Source organism: Buteo buteo, chromosome 18, assembly GCF_964188355.1.
Source record: "Buteo buteo chromosome 18, bButBut1.hap1.1, whole genome shotgun sequence".
In the NCBI taxonomy this organism is placed as follows: domain Eukaryota; kingdom Metazoa; phylum Chordata; class Aves; order Accipitriformes; family Accipitridae; genus Buteo; species Buteo buteo.
In genome coordinates this window covers 8,353,556-8,369,405 of record NC_134188.1, presented here as the reverse complement: position 1 = coordinate 8,369,405, position 15,850 = coordinate 8,353,556, and the positions used below count along the sequence as shown (strand labels likewise).

Genomic DNA, 15,850 nt, shown 5'->3' with positions numbered 1-15,850 from the left:
AGTTCCTACTCATCTGCAGATTGCTCTATAATCTTACTGGGTATTCCTAAAAAAAAAAAAAGTTAGCATTTTAAATGCTTACTTGTTATCAAAGATGATATTACTGTACTCTTAACGTAGCTTAGAAATACTTGCAAGTTTTCTTGTGTTTCTGGCGTTCTGAAAAAAATTAAGTTGAAAATTAATACATTTCTTCCCAGAATAAATGTTTCATAGTTACTGACAAAGTTCAGTGAACCTTTGTTTAGCTATAATTTCTTCTAGTTTCCAAGAAAAAAACAAAATAGAAGACCTACATAATCACTTTGTCCATCCGTCCCCCTCACTAGCCCTTTGCTAATTCCAACCACATTCAACAAGGAGACAGAGATCTCAAAAGTACAAATTCCTAAAGGCTTCACTAAGACCACTCAACGGACAGCAGGTGGAAAACCAAACTAGGACCTCTGTGACTTCCTGACCTTACCACCACCCATGTACCCAGAGACCTGCCAGTAGCTGCGACATGCAGGTGGAGCAAAGTGGCCATAACGGGGCCACAGGAAGATTTAAGGAAGCGGGACAGCAGCATGGGGGACGTCTGGCTGTGCCAGTTCTGCTGCTCACAGCCTGCGTAGGCTGGTGTAGAAAGCATTGTTTTATGATTGTAGCAAGTACCAATTTTGCTCCTTTGAAGACTAATTCAAAATGGCATGACTTGGCACATGTTACAAAGACCTTTGCCTAGCCAAAGTGTACCTGAAGCAACCAATGCATACTCAAGTTTTTACTTCAAAGAAAAAAATCAAGTTCCTAGAACATAAAACTAATGTCTCCTGGGCTTTGGAAACATGGTTTTCAGAACAAGGTCACCATCGCTCCCATTTGGAAGTACTTATCAGTTATTTCAATATTCTTTGACCTCCTAAGATGTGTATTTATATCTTAAGTTAAGTAATACACTGTTAGAGAGAAAACACAGATAGACAAATGGATTCAGGAGAATCAAGTTACAACTGTTCAGGAGGTGTTACTATAGGGGTCTGAAAGCCAATCACAGTTGTGATAATAGCAATTACAGGGCCTTTAAGTTCTGTTGGTGAACAAAATGAGGTCTGTGGCAATGAAATCTGAACTATAGTATCATCCATATATTAGTGACAAAGCCACATAGATCTGCATTAGTTATTTGATTAGGGTATGACAGCAGCCATATTCCCCATTGTTTGTGGTGACCAGACACACTGGTGAGTCCAAACTGAATAGATCAAAAGTGGAGGGAGAAGTTTGCAAGAAGAAAGAAAAATATAAAGAATTAAATTCTCAGAAGTGTAAGTCAAGGGAAGAAAATAGGGTTTGAAAAAAAAGAGCAAAGTTTCATGTTTGTGTAATAGCTAAGAATTGTTAGGCCCAGTACTTGCATGAATAAGTACGAATAAGGGACAGTGATTCTCCTCCCTCTTCTGCAACCTAGATGGGAACCTCAGCCCAGAAACATCAAAAACCTATAACCAATAATATGGTGAAAGGTCCTGGGATCCATTAGAGAAGGAAAGGTAGGGCTTGTACTGGCAGCAGGAGAGGCCCAAGTGGAGCAAATATGCACTCACCAGCACATATATTCTTTCTTCTAAGTCCGACAGCAGTAGGAGCAGACTTGACTTGTGTTGGGAGCTGCAGAGTTGACCCCTCCATGTTTTTAGTCTCTTTCTATTGAGCATGCTCCCCTTCTTCCCCACGTGAGGAGCTGAAATCTGCTACTGGCTGGAGAGAGGAGGTGGGTTTACTGTAGGGGAGGAGTAGGACAGTATAAAAGAGTCATGTAATAAACAAGGGGAAATAACTAGCTTTAACTGTGAGCCACAGGGAGGTGGACTATGAAGGAGATGTAAATTCCCCCTTGCAGAAAATAAAGGAATTGCATGCTTCTAAAATACAGAGTGTCCTAACCTGAGCTTTTGGCATGGGATGAAAACAGAGGCATAGTTCACATTTGTTAAGTATTAGATCAGTTTAATACGTTACTTGCTCACCAGAGCAACCAGAAAGTACATTTCTTTTGTAATGGACTATGGTACATTGCTACTGTGATCCTAATGGTTCAGAAAACATAATGCCTAAATATGATAGCTTTAATTTAATAACTTTATTCCTATTCTGTAGAGTTCTAACTAATGGTTTGCATAATGCAATTATAACTAGTAATTATATTAAGATTATGCTACAATTAAAACTATAATTTATAGCTAGTAGATCATGCAGTTAATTTAGGTGGTCTTTCACAGTGCAAATGGTCTGATGCAAATACTGCCAATATTGCTAAAATGCTGATTCTTAAGGAAGCTATTTGCAGGAATCAGAAAGTAAATAGTAGTAAAATAGATATTACAAAAACATGATTCAGCAAAACTAGATGGATTTATATCCTTTAATAGTAAAAATACCTGTTAACAAGATAATTTTCCTGTTGCAAATGTCTTTTAAACCCAAACTACAACATATACATTATTCATAACACATATTATTCATATGGAGGTTCTTCCATTCATTTTGTTTGTTTTCAAATTGTATGGAAATTGATTTACTTGCTTTACTAAATACAAACTATATAGTACATTGATGTTTAGAGCAGAACTATACTGAATATTTTCTGCCTTTAGATCTGTTCTGAAATAGCTCTTTTAAAAACTTTCAATATAATGCTATATTTTTACCTAATTAATTCCTCATTAAGAACCTAACCCTGAAAACATTCTGATTCTTGTACTTATTGTTGCATCAAGAGTAGCTCTAGAAACTTTATTTTCTAACTTGAATTCTCTTAATGTAATTTATATATGTTTATGCACACCAACTCAGAGATCACAAATATAAAATTCATTTTTAAATCTCCTACAAGAGACAAAAGGCTTCTTTAACTTACCTGTTTCTATGTTAGGAAACATTAACTGGAAGAACTTTATGTTAAAAAGTGCTATAGAGGTGTTTTTAACAGCACAGAAATAATGAGCTGATATATAAAGATTCTAGAACCCATACTGTTCATACACTTGATAACAGAGGAAAGTAACATGCAGTATGTGTCTGTTGATGAGATAAATGAGCCCAGAGTATCAAGGCTGTAACACAGACCAGACACAATTCCCAGTATGGTCAGGGACTGTACAGGCCAGGGACCACTTCCAATAGCTGGTCTGAATGTATACACCCAATTTTGGAGGGTAAGAAAGTTTGATAATATGAACATGGTCAGATTCCAGTGGTGCCTTGGCACCATTTCATTTACAAGATAGGTGCACTGCCTCCCTATCACAGTGCCTTCTTTCCACTGTCCTAGATAATTGGGCTGAAACATCAGAATATGCTGGGCACCAGTATGCCCAGGTGCCCGATATAGACAAGCCGGGTAGCAGAGCTAGGGCTCTTGCCACAGAATGTACCTGCTGCTTGGATACATATGAACGTGTCCAGGCACAATCAGAAAAATCTAAATACCTACCATAAGCTCAGTTACGTCTGAGGAGTCACAAGCAGAAAAGGGGGGCTGGAAAGTTTTATATATTTCTAGTGCTGAAGTTCATCATCTGTGGCAAGTAAGTCACCTGAAAATTTTTCCTAGCTGAAGTCTGTTATTCTGCAAAATACTTGTATTCCAGAAACTTCAGGTATAAAATTCTCATATCCAAAGGTCTCAAGTCTGAAGTTTCTATGTGAAAGTGGTTCATCCATGGAACGTGAACAGGTTAATGCAAGAAGTGATAATGTCTTAATACTTCTTCACGTTATCTTTGTTTCTCTTGTTGGGAGCTGGAGTAGAAAGACCTTTCACTCATATCCCCTGTACCTTATCTCTTCAGAAAGGACTTTGAGGCTGAAAGAAGGTGAGCAGCAGAAAGCCCTGACGTTGCATAATGCTCACAAACCCTGACCATAAAAGGGGTGTTCTGACTGACAGTGCACTCACTGTATACCATCTCTGCAGCTTTCTTATGCCATTAGCATAAGGCAGTAGGGATAGGTTACAATTGGCCTCATAAAATATCTTCTCTCTCAAAAATACTGTAGGCATGTTCAGACATCCCTGCTCTGTTCTGTTTCCCATTTAGGCATGGGGAACTTTCCCATGTGGCAAATCAGCTGACACTTGTCAGGGTTTCCAAAATACCAACAAAAAGAAAGCAGTAAAAATGGCAGTAGGAATCATCTTTTCCTAAGACATTAAGGCCTTTAGTTTTTTATTTAGTTTCACAGACTATGGCAGATGGGAAGCTTTACTGACTTTTTTACTGAAACTTTCAGTTTTGACAGCAGATTTCTCAGCTCACTGGAAAAAATGGTGCGCTCTGAGAGTGAGCGGTGACTGCGATGAGGTAGGTCTCTGCCCAGAGGTGCCAGCTGCTGCCTGACATCCATGCCTGCCCGTGGAGCCCTACCACACTCCAGAGGGCATGGGCCAGCAATAGCCTGGAGCTCAAGAAACATGCTCTGGGGTACTCTCAGGTACGGGATGTGTGCTCAAGCACAAGGTTTGACAGCTATGCAAGAAGTCACGTGCTTTACCATAGCAGATTTGCTTTTCTCTCACAATAGCAGATCTATAGCATATAATACTGATTTTCACCGTAAAATGACAGCAGGTTGGCTTTACTCTTGGGAAGAGACACAAAAGAAATTTAAACTAGGTATAAGGATGGGAGAGATGTCCTGAGGTCCCTTCCAGCCTGAATTATTCTATGATCCTGTAATACTAAATTCCCCATTATGAAGAAGTCTAGAATTTTTCCCCCATTCTGAATTCTAATTGCTCTCTATTTAATGTTTTGGAAACACTAAATCATTTATCATAATAATTTTCCCTTTAAAGTTAATAAATATTATCCATGTCACAGACTTTTATTTGCACACAACAAAGCAATGTCTAGCAGACAACAGATCTTGTTTCCGCTTATGTTTTCCTTATCCTGTGGACTAAAAGTAGGCAGTCTGACGAGAGCACCATCCTTCACAGAGGTTTTGTGTTCCTGTTCCAGAAGATGAGGAAAGTGTAGGGGAAAACAAAATTTGTTTGTACATCCCTTATATGACACACCTTTTATTCCTTAGCACACAGGCTCCCATCTTCGAAATATGCATAACCCAACTCAGGAAATTAAGTGTATGTTTAAATGTTTGCAGCATCAATTCAGAGCGAGTCCTAGAACAAGCAAGAAGTCAAATTTAGTTCGCATTTAGCTCTAGCTCAGTGATCAACATTAATCCACTTGAAAAGTCTGTCCGGAAGAGTTCAGAGCAGTAGTTTCCCATCTAAAAGATGGTCATGGAAATCTTTGAATTTGTGTGGGTTCCTCCCTGCAGTTACACATCTTGGAGAACTGAATTTTCTTGCTGTTTAATTCGCAAAAACGAGATGAGGGTCGGCTTTCTTTTTTTTAACCCCAAGGCTAAGCACGCCCAAGCCGGTAAACAGAGTCAAAAACTACTCCGGCGCGAAGCCGCCCCAAGGACGGCCTGAGTAAGAAGCAGAGGGGCGGTGGGCGACCCGGCAGCTCTCACAGCCGAGGGGATAAACCTTGCGAGCAGCACAGGCCCCCTCCTGCCCCGCCATTTGCGGCGGGAACGTCCCCTCACGGCAGGCGACGCCCGCACAGGGGCAAAGGCTTCGGCGGCGGCTCTGCGCATGCGCCGGTCCAGCGCGCCCCGGCCCAGCCGCGCTCTCCTCCCTTACCAGCCGGGCGCGGTGCATTAGGGGACCGCGTCCGCCGGCGTCCCCCTTAGCAACGCGGCCCGGGTTGGGTCGGGCCGGGCCGGGCCCGGCGGCCTCCGCCGCGCTCGGGGCGGGGGCAGCGGGCTGCGGGCGACCGGAGAGCAGGCTGTGTGCGCCCTGTCGGGGTGGGGAAGGGGGCGCTGGCAGCTCTGCCCGGCAGCGCGGCCCCGCCGCCGTGCGCTGGGTGCGGGGCGGCGGTGCCTTCCCGCCGCCCTCGGGAAGGCGGACCCGCTCTGGGGGACGTCGCCGCCGCCGCCCCCCGCTGCGGGCGCTGAGGGAGGAAAGCCGCAAAGAGGAGAGATTCGGCTTCGGGCGATTCGGCGTACGGCTTAGAGGAGGGCCCCGCCAAGTGGGAGGCGGGGGGGGGGGGGGGGGCATCCGCCGGTGGAGAGGAACCGGCCCTCGGTGGGGTGCGGGCCGGTTCGTCCTGGCTGAGGGTTCCTTGCTAAAGCGCATGTATTTCCTATTATAGCTGAAGTAAAATGTTGCCTTCTTAAGAGTGTTAGGGAAATAGGTAGCCAGGGAAAGAGAGGGCGCCTTATCAGTGAGGGAAGACCATAGGGTGGATGCAGCTGTGTTAGACACTAAAGTATTTGTGAAGGAAGACATTGGAACCCAGGCTGCTTTAATTCTAGTTTTTAAAAAACACTCGAATTGAAATGGCAAAATTATATGAAGAATGTTGCATATAGAGAATAGCTGTGAAGGTTCTGGTGAAGTAAGGAAGGGATATTTGAATCTAGAAGAGATATCTTTCATTAGACTGACTGCTATGGTTTTTGGCCTAATAAAAAACCCCAAACTTTAGAATATGAGAGAGTTAGCTTAAATCGAATGTAAAGATACCATTCTAAAAGTAATACAGTTACTTGTTATGATAATTTAGTTTTAATGATAAATATCTTTAAAACAATTTTCATGACAGTGGTATAAATACCTAACAAAATACAATTCTGTGAAATGGTGCCATTTAATATTGTTTATAGGAGAACCCTAGTTTTTATGACTAATCATAGCTTATTTTTAATTTCAAAGACCGCAATTAAAAACTAAAATTAAACTGGAGCTCATTTGAACTTGTAAACCTTATTACTAATTCTATTTTACATTTTTAAAGATTTATATAAAACCACCAAGATAATATTTGGAATGTTAAATGTTTCACAGGAAAATGATGCAAAATGTGCATCTGGCTCCTGAGGCTGATGAAGATGATCTTTATTCTGGCTACAATGATTATAATCCCACGTTTGACACAGAGGTAAAAATTTTTGCTGTTTCCCACACATAGGATTTTAGCTTCTAAGTACAAGATAAGAACATGTGGTACAGTAATGCACAAGTGTACTACTGCTTTGAAGTGGATTTTTCTTTATTTAGCCAGAAATATGTAAAGTTGCACCGAGACCTTTTTGAATAGTTATTTTTTTGATAGTTTTCTATTCCAACAAAATATTTGTGTGCATCTCAGCAGATCTAATACGCTTTAATGGTTAGAATTTATTAAGTATAAAATCCTAGTTATTTGAAATCCATATTCACATTCACGCACATTCCGTGTGGTGTTTCCCAGTGTGCAGCAGCAAGTTTTCTGACAAAAGAGGCTGCTTATTGGTCAATAGGTCATTGATCTCTTACTGTGCTGCGGCTGAAGGAGATAACAGTAGAGTGGAGTCCTGCAGGCCTCAGTGCAATCGGTACAGCATCTGGGATGACTTACGGTAACCCTGCAGACCACTTTCTGGTAACTGCTGCTGTAGTGGAATTGGAACAGTAGGGGGTCATTTGGTGCAAACCCACTATCCTGCTCAAAGCAGAGCCAGTGTTGCAAGACTTGGCATCTCATGTGAAATTCCAGTGACAAATTCATGGGAGTTGCAGTGTCACCCCAGAGACATGAGATATCTTAATGTATTGGCGTGACAGGCATTAATGTTGAAAATTTTGAAATAGTACTAGTAGTAAGCTTTTGGACAGAAATAAAATTTCATGTTACATTTTATCACTAAAGCTCTGCTTCCTCACTGTGTTTTTATTTTTCAGAGAATAATGAGTTTTTACATTTCGTAATCTAAAATACCAAAAAAGACAGACCAAATAATATAATCATTATTTATTGTCAGTAAAACCTGTCATTCAGTTATCTTCAAGTCAAGTATTTTTGGAAGAACTGGGGTTTTTTTTACCTATCTGCTTTCAGTAGTCATAAGGTTCTGGAGTTGTGGCTTTGGGTGTTGTGGTTTTAAAAGGGTTGATATATTTATTTTATCTTTTCTAGGATTTAGAAAATGATATAGCCTTTCAACAGGCGGCAAGAACAAGTCATGGTAGAAGACCCCCTGTGAGTACCTTTTAAAATACATTGCAATAGCGTAGACCTTCTCTAAAGCCCTAGCTCTGGTTTTAGCACTGGTACAAACTTATCTTGGGAATGTCTTAGTCTATTTTTGTCTACCACTAACATGAAGATGCAGCCTTTGTTTATTTATATGAAAAATAAGAAAAAGATTAGCAGAGCACAAGGTCCATTAAGTTCTGTAGTTAAGCTAGAGCAAACAAGGAACTTTAGTTGAAAATGTGTATTCTTGTTTGATAAAATGAGATAAAACTGTGTTAAAGAGCAAAATGATATATTCTGAAAGGACTTTGTTTAATTATTCTACACATAGAATTACTTGCTCTGGCATGTAATTATAAGGTTGAGATACATACTATATAGTGGGATTTAGAAAACTGTTATTGTTCTGATCATTCTTTTCTCTGTAAATTCATGTAATTTACATTAATTTTCTTACTTTCATTTAGCTGTGACTTAATCTTATATCAGTTTTCAAAACTAAATATAAAGTTGGCACCTGCACTTTAGAAGTGCATACTATATATCTAAAGAAAAGCTGGAACTGTCTATGTTACTTATTTGCCAGAATAATCTGGTTCTACAAGGAGAATCCTTTTTATAACAATTGGAGCATTATTTCTATGAATTCACTACAGAAACTGTATAGAAAGAATGATAATTAATACATATGGTTGTTAATCGGTGGGGATGTTTTTTGTTGGTTTTTTTGGTTGGTTGTTTTTTCACCCAGGTGACAGCCAAAATTCCTGGTACATCAGCTTCAAGACCTTTAGCTACTGGAATTGGCGTATGTTTTTGTTCTGTTGTATTCTTAATGAAAATGAAGTATTTACCATTAATCCCTTGCACAAAGTGAGCTCTTTTTATCTGACTATTTCCTTCCAGTGAACTACATGTATTCGTTAATTTTAATTAGATCACAACGCTGCACTTGGTCAAGGCATGGTTACTGATTTTTTTTTCCTCTTTTTTTTCTTTTTCTCCCAAACCATACTGCAAATCAACTTCCATACCGCATAACGCAGTAGGTTCTAAGCTATTAACCTGGTTTTTTTTTCAGAGGGAACTGCATGGCTTGTTATTTGGGCTCAGAAAGTTTTCTGAAAGTTAAGGTGAAATTCAGTCTTGGAAAAATACAGGCTTTCAAAACACCTCTAGTTTAATCAGAGAAAGTTGGTTATATTCTTTGGTATACTTAACCCATTGTAACTCTTAAATAACTAACGCTTTAACCTGGTTTTCTATGGAAACAGAAGTTATGCACTAGTGATACATCCACTGTCCCCTCATCCCAATAAATTTTCAACCTGTTAGCCTGTCTCAGTCAAATTTGAAATGACAGTGCTCTTAAATATAAAGTTCCTGTAAGTTTTATGACAAATAAAGAAGGGAGATCACATTCCTTTAGATCTCTTACGCAACTTAGCTGGGTAGCAATTTCAAGAACGCCTAAATTCAATTATAAGACATTGAAATACATCCTTTACTCTGAACCTTCTGTTACCTGCTCTGCATATATTCCTTTTGAGACTGCTTTTTATTAGCAGTTGTATTTGCAGATGTTTAGTGTAGTACCACACTGTGACAGGAAAAGCTGTCTTGTTAAAGGAGTGCACAAAAAGGCATTTCTTAAGGATAATAAAGACTGAAATGTTTATCTGCATTAGTAGAGCTAGAAACCTCCAAAGTTTTGTCCAGTCCGCAGTACTACCTGTTTCACTCTGCAGATTTGCTGCTTCTACACTACAGTCCTTGTTGATGTAGATTCAGCCTTAGCAGAAGAAATGAAAAACAGCCACAATGAGTGGTGGATAGTGGGTAAAATAGTTAAACATAGGCCTCTGAGTGGGAATTAGGGGAATACTTTTTCATGGCCTGAAACCCTTTATTTTTGTCTGTTTGTATTGTATATCTGTAACAACCTTTAGCACTTACTACTAAATATTTCACATTTATTTCTTTACATTTTTAACACTACTACAGAAGGACAGCATGCAGCATGTCAACTAATGGAAAAGATATCCATTGGCAGTTTCAAAGTATATCTGTATTTATTGTAAAATAAATGTTCATGAAAGTATGCCTTAAAATCTGTCCCTATATTCATCTCTGATCAGCTGTACTTGGAATTTTATTGAAGTATCTTGTGGAAATTAAAGGTAGTAATTTCATAATGGAAAGTACTACCACCTCAGATAAATTTCTATGTAATGTTTTTTTAAAAGGTCTGACAGAAATGTCCAAATACATAAAAAACAATATTGTGAATTTGTGCTGAAATGTTCAACATCATTAAGTCTGCCAGGCACTGGAAGTATATTGCATGCAAATAACACAAATGGGAATTTTGCTATGAACTTATGTGAGAGATCAATTATTAAAACTCAGTGTTGAGAAGACTGTGCATAGCCTTTACAGGCTTCTAATGCTTTGTGAGTGCTAGTTTCAAACAATTTACTTATTTTTGTAGTCAAAGGCAACTTTAACTTCATCTATGGGAAGACCAATGACAGGAGCTATACAGGTAAAAGTTTCAATATTTACACTTTATATTGATTTGGAACACTGAAATTTTCTGATAAGTGTTTGGGTTTGATACAAATATTTAACAGTTCATTGAAATAATACAAATTATTACACTGTTTTAATTTGTCCTTTTTTGAAAATACTACTATCAGAAAGCATGAGGGTTGTGATGAGTATTTTGTTTGAGCACAGGGTTGGAAATAGTACCGGTGTAGTGCTTTTTAACACTTATTGACATGCAAAGAATAATTTTCCATTGAAATAGGAGAAAGTTAGATTATGGTTTTCATATTTCTCTTATGTACTTACAGACTAATAAGAATCTGCTACAATTTACCAATGACTTTCCCATCACTGCCCTTAAGTATATTGGCTTAATGTTCAATATATCTATAGCCACTATATTCTTCTGTGTCAGCCCAGGTGAGAAACAGGAATTATCAGGAAGCATCAAGAGTAGGGCTACTCTCTACGGAAGGCAAGCCAGGAGCCTAGAGGAAAAGCGCATGGCCAGCAGTGCAGGGGCCTCACCAGCCAGAACCCAGTCCCACAACACCTGAGCAAGGCAACTAGGATCCACCCAGAAATGGTGGCCATGTCCAACCAAAAGTCCAGAACATAAGGCAATATCATGGTGATGAGGCAGGTCCAAGGTCAAGCCAAAAGGCTGATGCATAGCCAGGGTTAGGACCAATAATCACTGGCCAGGTCTATAGAGACAAGGCAAGGCTAAGATCAATCCAGGAGGTCAGTCCACAGGTTGAAATCTGGATCAAGGGAACCTGTGGCTAGGCATAGCTGTGGCTGATTTGGAAACCAGTAGTCCTCCAACAAAGCTCAAGCAGGGGCTGAGGGACCAGGGTTGAGCTTAAATAAAGCTCCTGGACCCATGGGTACTGGTGTATGACTGGAGGCCTCAGCTGAGTCTGGTCAAGGCCGTTAAGGTTTATTAGTGCAGACAGTGTTCTGACAAGAAAGTTTAATAAGCTGGCTTGGGGTGGGGTCAGAGATTCTTGTGTTGGGAGGCATTGTCTGGTAATAAGTTAAAAATACAAAAAAATTGTAGTTTGTGCCTCTCTTGGTTTAGATAAAGTTTAGATAAAACATTCTGATCCATAATCTTGTAGGATTCTCTTTATCGTCAATAAAAATTTAAAAAGCAACTGAGCTCTGAAACAGTGTGATGGTAAGCTAGAGTACATTACAGATCTCAAGATGAACAATTTTTAGGAATTTTCTAAAAATAAAAGATGTTTGAAATTAAGTATTCTTAATATATATAAAATTTACACAAAGTAGAAAGTGTTCCTTTGTGTCAGTTACAGTTTCCCAATGGTGTTTGCTCCTTTACTTTGTAGGCAGTTATTATAGAATCATTGAATACCAGGTTGGAAGGGACATCAAGGATCATCTGGTCCAACCTTTCTTGGCAAAAGCACAGTCTAGACGAGATGGCCCAGCACCCTGTCCAGCTGAATCTTAAAAGTGTCCAATGTTGGAGAATCCACCACTTCCCTGGGGAGATTATTCCAATGGGTGATTGTTCCCATTGTGAAAAATTTTCCTCCTGTGTCCAATCGGAATCTCCCCAGGAGTAACTGGTACCCATTACCCCTCATCTTTTCCATGTGACTACTTGTAGAAAGGGAGTCTCCATCTTCTCTGTAGCTACCCTTTAAATACTGGAACATGATGATAAGGTTTCCTCTAAGCCTTCTTTTCTCAAGGCTGAACAATCCCGTACTACATGATGTATAATATTTGAGAAAAAATTTTTTTGAGAAAATATTTTAAAAAATATTCAGTTTACTGAGGTGGTAACAAATGATTTTTGTATTTAAAAGTTTTGTTGTATGTAACTGATGTCCATACTGTCCACAATCTATTCTTTAGGAAGATTATTTTAATATGTCTTCCTTTTTATTTAAGGATGGGGTTGCTCGACCAATGACAGCAGTGCATGCTGCAGGTTACACTAAGGCAGCTATGAGAGGTATGGTTTGTAGTAATCATCAGCTGCCAGAGGGAGATGTTATTTTACAATTTTCAGTACTCTGTTAATTTTGCAGGTTCTTCATTTGATCCTCTTGGCCAAGCAAGAGGTCCTGCTCCACCTCTGGAAATGAAAAATTCAGACAGGTTTGTTTAGTTTTGCATTAAATTATTTCAGTATTAACAGCACCAAAAAACCAGCCATGGGTAGAGTTTAAAAACATCCAGGCAGTTACAAAACCTTGAAGGGCCAAACTCTTAACTTTGTGGAATAATGCCACATACATTTATGCATGTGGTTAGCTAACTTACCAGAGCAGTTGCACTGACTTTCAGGAACATCTGATTTCAGTGATTTCTGGTTCCAACTGTAGCTCAGCAGCCTGGACGTAGTTGTTGCCACACAAATGCTGTGATACTTATATAGAATTGTGGAGGATTATGGAAGAGTGTGTGACAAGCAAGGAACACCACCATTCATGCAGCTCTCTGGGAAGAACTTGGGGGGGATTTTGCCTGCTGATCTTCCCTGTTCACTCTGACCTTAGCACTTGAGGTAAAACTGAGGTTGTGAAAGTTTTGCAGGCTGCTGTGAATGTTGGGGAGTTCAACTGGGAGAACAAGTCATTGAGCTTTTTGATACAAAAGTTGTATTCCTCAAATATAGCTATATAGGAATAAGGAATCCTACTGAAACGTTTGGTTATTTAACTGAGGAAAAAATCTAGGTAAATAACAGCTGTTTATTAAAATCTGCATTTGCAAGCTATACTTTAAAGTTATCTATGCAAACAAAGGTTCGATTAATTGCTTTTAATACAATATTTCATTTCACTAGGTGTTTGATTTGGAAGTTTTACTAGCCCATCTGTTTATTCTGTCATTACTTCTTCATAACAAATTTGGTCCGTGAAATTTGCATGTCTGTCTTGTTCTCATAAGAGGATTTATGTTTTCTTAGGTCTCTGTTCTCAAATTGAAAGTGTGAATGTAGTATCTCTGGAGGATCTTCTCTGGCCATAGTTTCACATTATATTTTCTTTGGGAAAACCAGTTAGTTGTGACATGTGATACATCTCTGTGTTGTTTTATTGAGACTATCCCGTGTAAAAGCTTAATGTTTGCAGTTACATTACTAGTGTTAATCTGTTTATTGTTATTTTTATTTTAGTTCAGAAGAGAAGATTAGGCAGTTGGAAAAAAAAGTGAATGAACTGGTTGAAGAAAGCTGCATTGCTAACAGTTGTGGAGACTTGAAATTGGTAATTTTTCTGGATTTCACTTCACTTCTGCTATTATGTGAAGAACAATTTGTGTAGATGTTTCAAACTGGCTTGGGTTCAAACACTTCAAATTATTAAAATCATCTTAATTCTAACTTTGCTGTAACTATTCTAGTCCAGTGATACCTTCTATTATAAAAAAGATAGAAGCTGTATTTCTTGTGTATGTATTTGTTAAGATTTCAGTGTTAGAAAAAACTCCCTTAAGTAGATTGTACCAGACCATTCAGAGGGTCCTCTAGGATGTTATGTTAGTTTCTGACAAGTCCAGCAGAATATCCATTTTCCTGCAGAAGTCATCAAAGTTGCTAACTCATTATCTATAAAACAGCCAAGTTAGATTTGCCTTCTATCATAAGGACTAAGAACCAAGCTATATCTTGAGAAGTACTCCCTTTGGCACTAGCTGCCAAATAGCTACCTTGAGTGCTAGCCATTACTTTTTTAATCATTGCACCCTTGCAGAGGCATACAGGACTGCTAATGGCACTTGTAGACCTGTAGCATTACTTGTACGAAGGGTCTTGACAGCAATCTGCAGAAGATTATCATTGGATAAAATAATAATTTTGTAGTTACTCAAATTGTGAATGTACATGTGAAATGCCAGTTGTGGATAGATAAAAAAGGGAAGCAATTTACCAGCATCCAGAATCAATCAAGGTGCTATGTGCAGCATACATTTGCGTAGCACGCGTGTTTACTTACTGCCTTCGCTTTCTTCCTTCCAATGTGTTCCTGCACTTGGATTCTGCAACTAAGGAAACATGCCAAGCCTAAACACTATTTTTTTTTTTTTTAATTTTATGTGCACTTTCTATGATTAAAACAAGTAGAATACTCTTCTAGGGTCACCATAATCTGGTGATTATGGCATATGTATGTGTGTGACTATACTTCTCTAAAATTATACAGCTAAGCAGCGTTAGACAACTGTATGTCTCCTTATTGCTAATTAACACCTTTCTGTGGGTTATATTGCTACTTTTCAGCCATTGGGTACAGCCTGTGCATTTAAAGAAAATGGACATGAGTATATTCTTTTCATACTTGTTTTGAGTGTATTTTTGCTGTCATGGGTTAGTAAGATTCAAGGCATTGCTAAATTTTAGGTTTTTATTTAAGGCTCTGGAAAAAGCAAAAGAGGCTGGACGAAAGGAAAGAGTATTGGTGAGACAACGTGAACAAATTGCTACTGCAGAAAACATCAACTTAGACCTCACTTACTCAGTAAGTGCTTAGAAATCTTCAATGAATCCAAGGTGTTGGTAAAAAGCCTCCTAAAGAGACATTTCAGTGTTTGCTGAGTGTGTGTGTGTTGTAATGCTCCTAGCAGTGTACCAAATCATATACGGTCTATGTTTGGGGGTGGGGGAAGTTTATGAAGATAAAGTGCAAGTTAAGCACTTTAAAGTTAAGTTAAAACTTAATATTGGATTGCAAAGATCCATGTGTATCATTGCGTCTATTCCCTTGCAATATTCCTAAATCATTAATCTTAAAGCAGGTGTCTAGATTTACATTATGGTTTTCAAATTAATAGTAGACTTTTTTTAAAAAAAGGATACAACATGCATAAAAATACTTAAGGGGAGTTTCAAGTTGTACTCCAGGTAGTGCTGTAGAGAAAATTATTAACAATGAATACACTGAATTAGGCAGACCTAGTAATTTATTTTATGGTGAAGTTGAGAGTAAAGCTGGGGAAACAAATGTGGAAGTATTTTACCTGACACCAACAGAACTTCTGTTTTGAAACAGCAGTTTGGAAAAATACTCTTTTTATAAATTGAGTAGTGACCACAGGAAGTAGGACTGTTTTCCATATTTTGGGAGTCATAAATTACAGACAGTTTCTGAGAATCATCTTGTATGAATGTTTTTTAATAACCTTGCATTATGACATTGTGTTTGTTTAGGTCTAAGGCCCACTTAGCATGACTTTTT

The 15,850-nt window shown here is 38.7% G+C and overlaps 1 protein-coding gene across 3 annotated transcripts in view; it reads left to right on the top strand.

Annotated features, from left to right (window-relative positions):
• The first annotated feature begins 5,718 nt into the window (after positions 1-5,718).
• Positions 5,719-15,850, top strand: part of IFT88 (intraflagellar transport 88) — a 49,604-nt gene continuing 39,472 nt past the window's right edge. Inside the window, exons 1-9 of one of the 3 annotated variants that reach the window (XM_075050759.1) lie at positions 5,719-6,065; positions 6,911-7,004; positions 8,022-8,084; positions 8,833-8,889; positions 10,573-10,626; positions 12,558-12,621; positions 12,698-12,767; positions 13,792-13,882; positions 15,029-15,133. In XM_075050759.1, the coding sequence (XP_074906860.1) occupies positions 6,915-7,004; positions 8,022-8,084; positions 8,833-8,889; positions 10,573-10,626; positions 12,558-12,621; positions 12,698-12,767; positions 13,792-13,882; positions 15,029-15,133 (594 nt within the window). In that variant the 5' untranslated portion in view covers positions 5,719-6,065; positions 6,911-6,914. The remainder of the gene's footprint in view (positions 6,066-6,910; positions 7,005-8,021; positions 8,085-8,832; positions 8,890-10,572; positions 10,627-12,557; positions 12,622-12,697; positions 12,768-13,791; positions 13,883-15,028; positions 15,134-15,850) is intronic. The other 2 variants (XM_075050760.1, XM_075050761.1) reach the window with 2 other exon arrangements.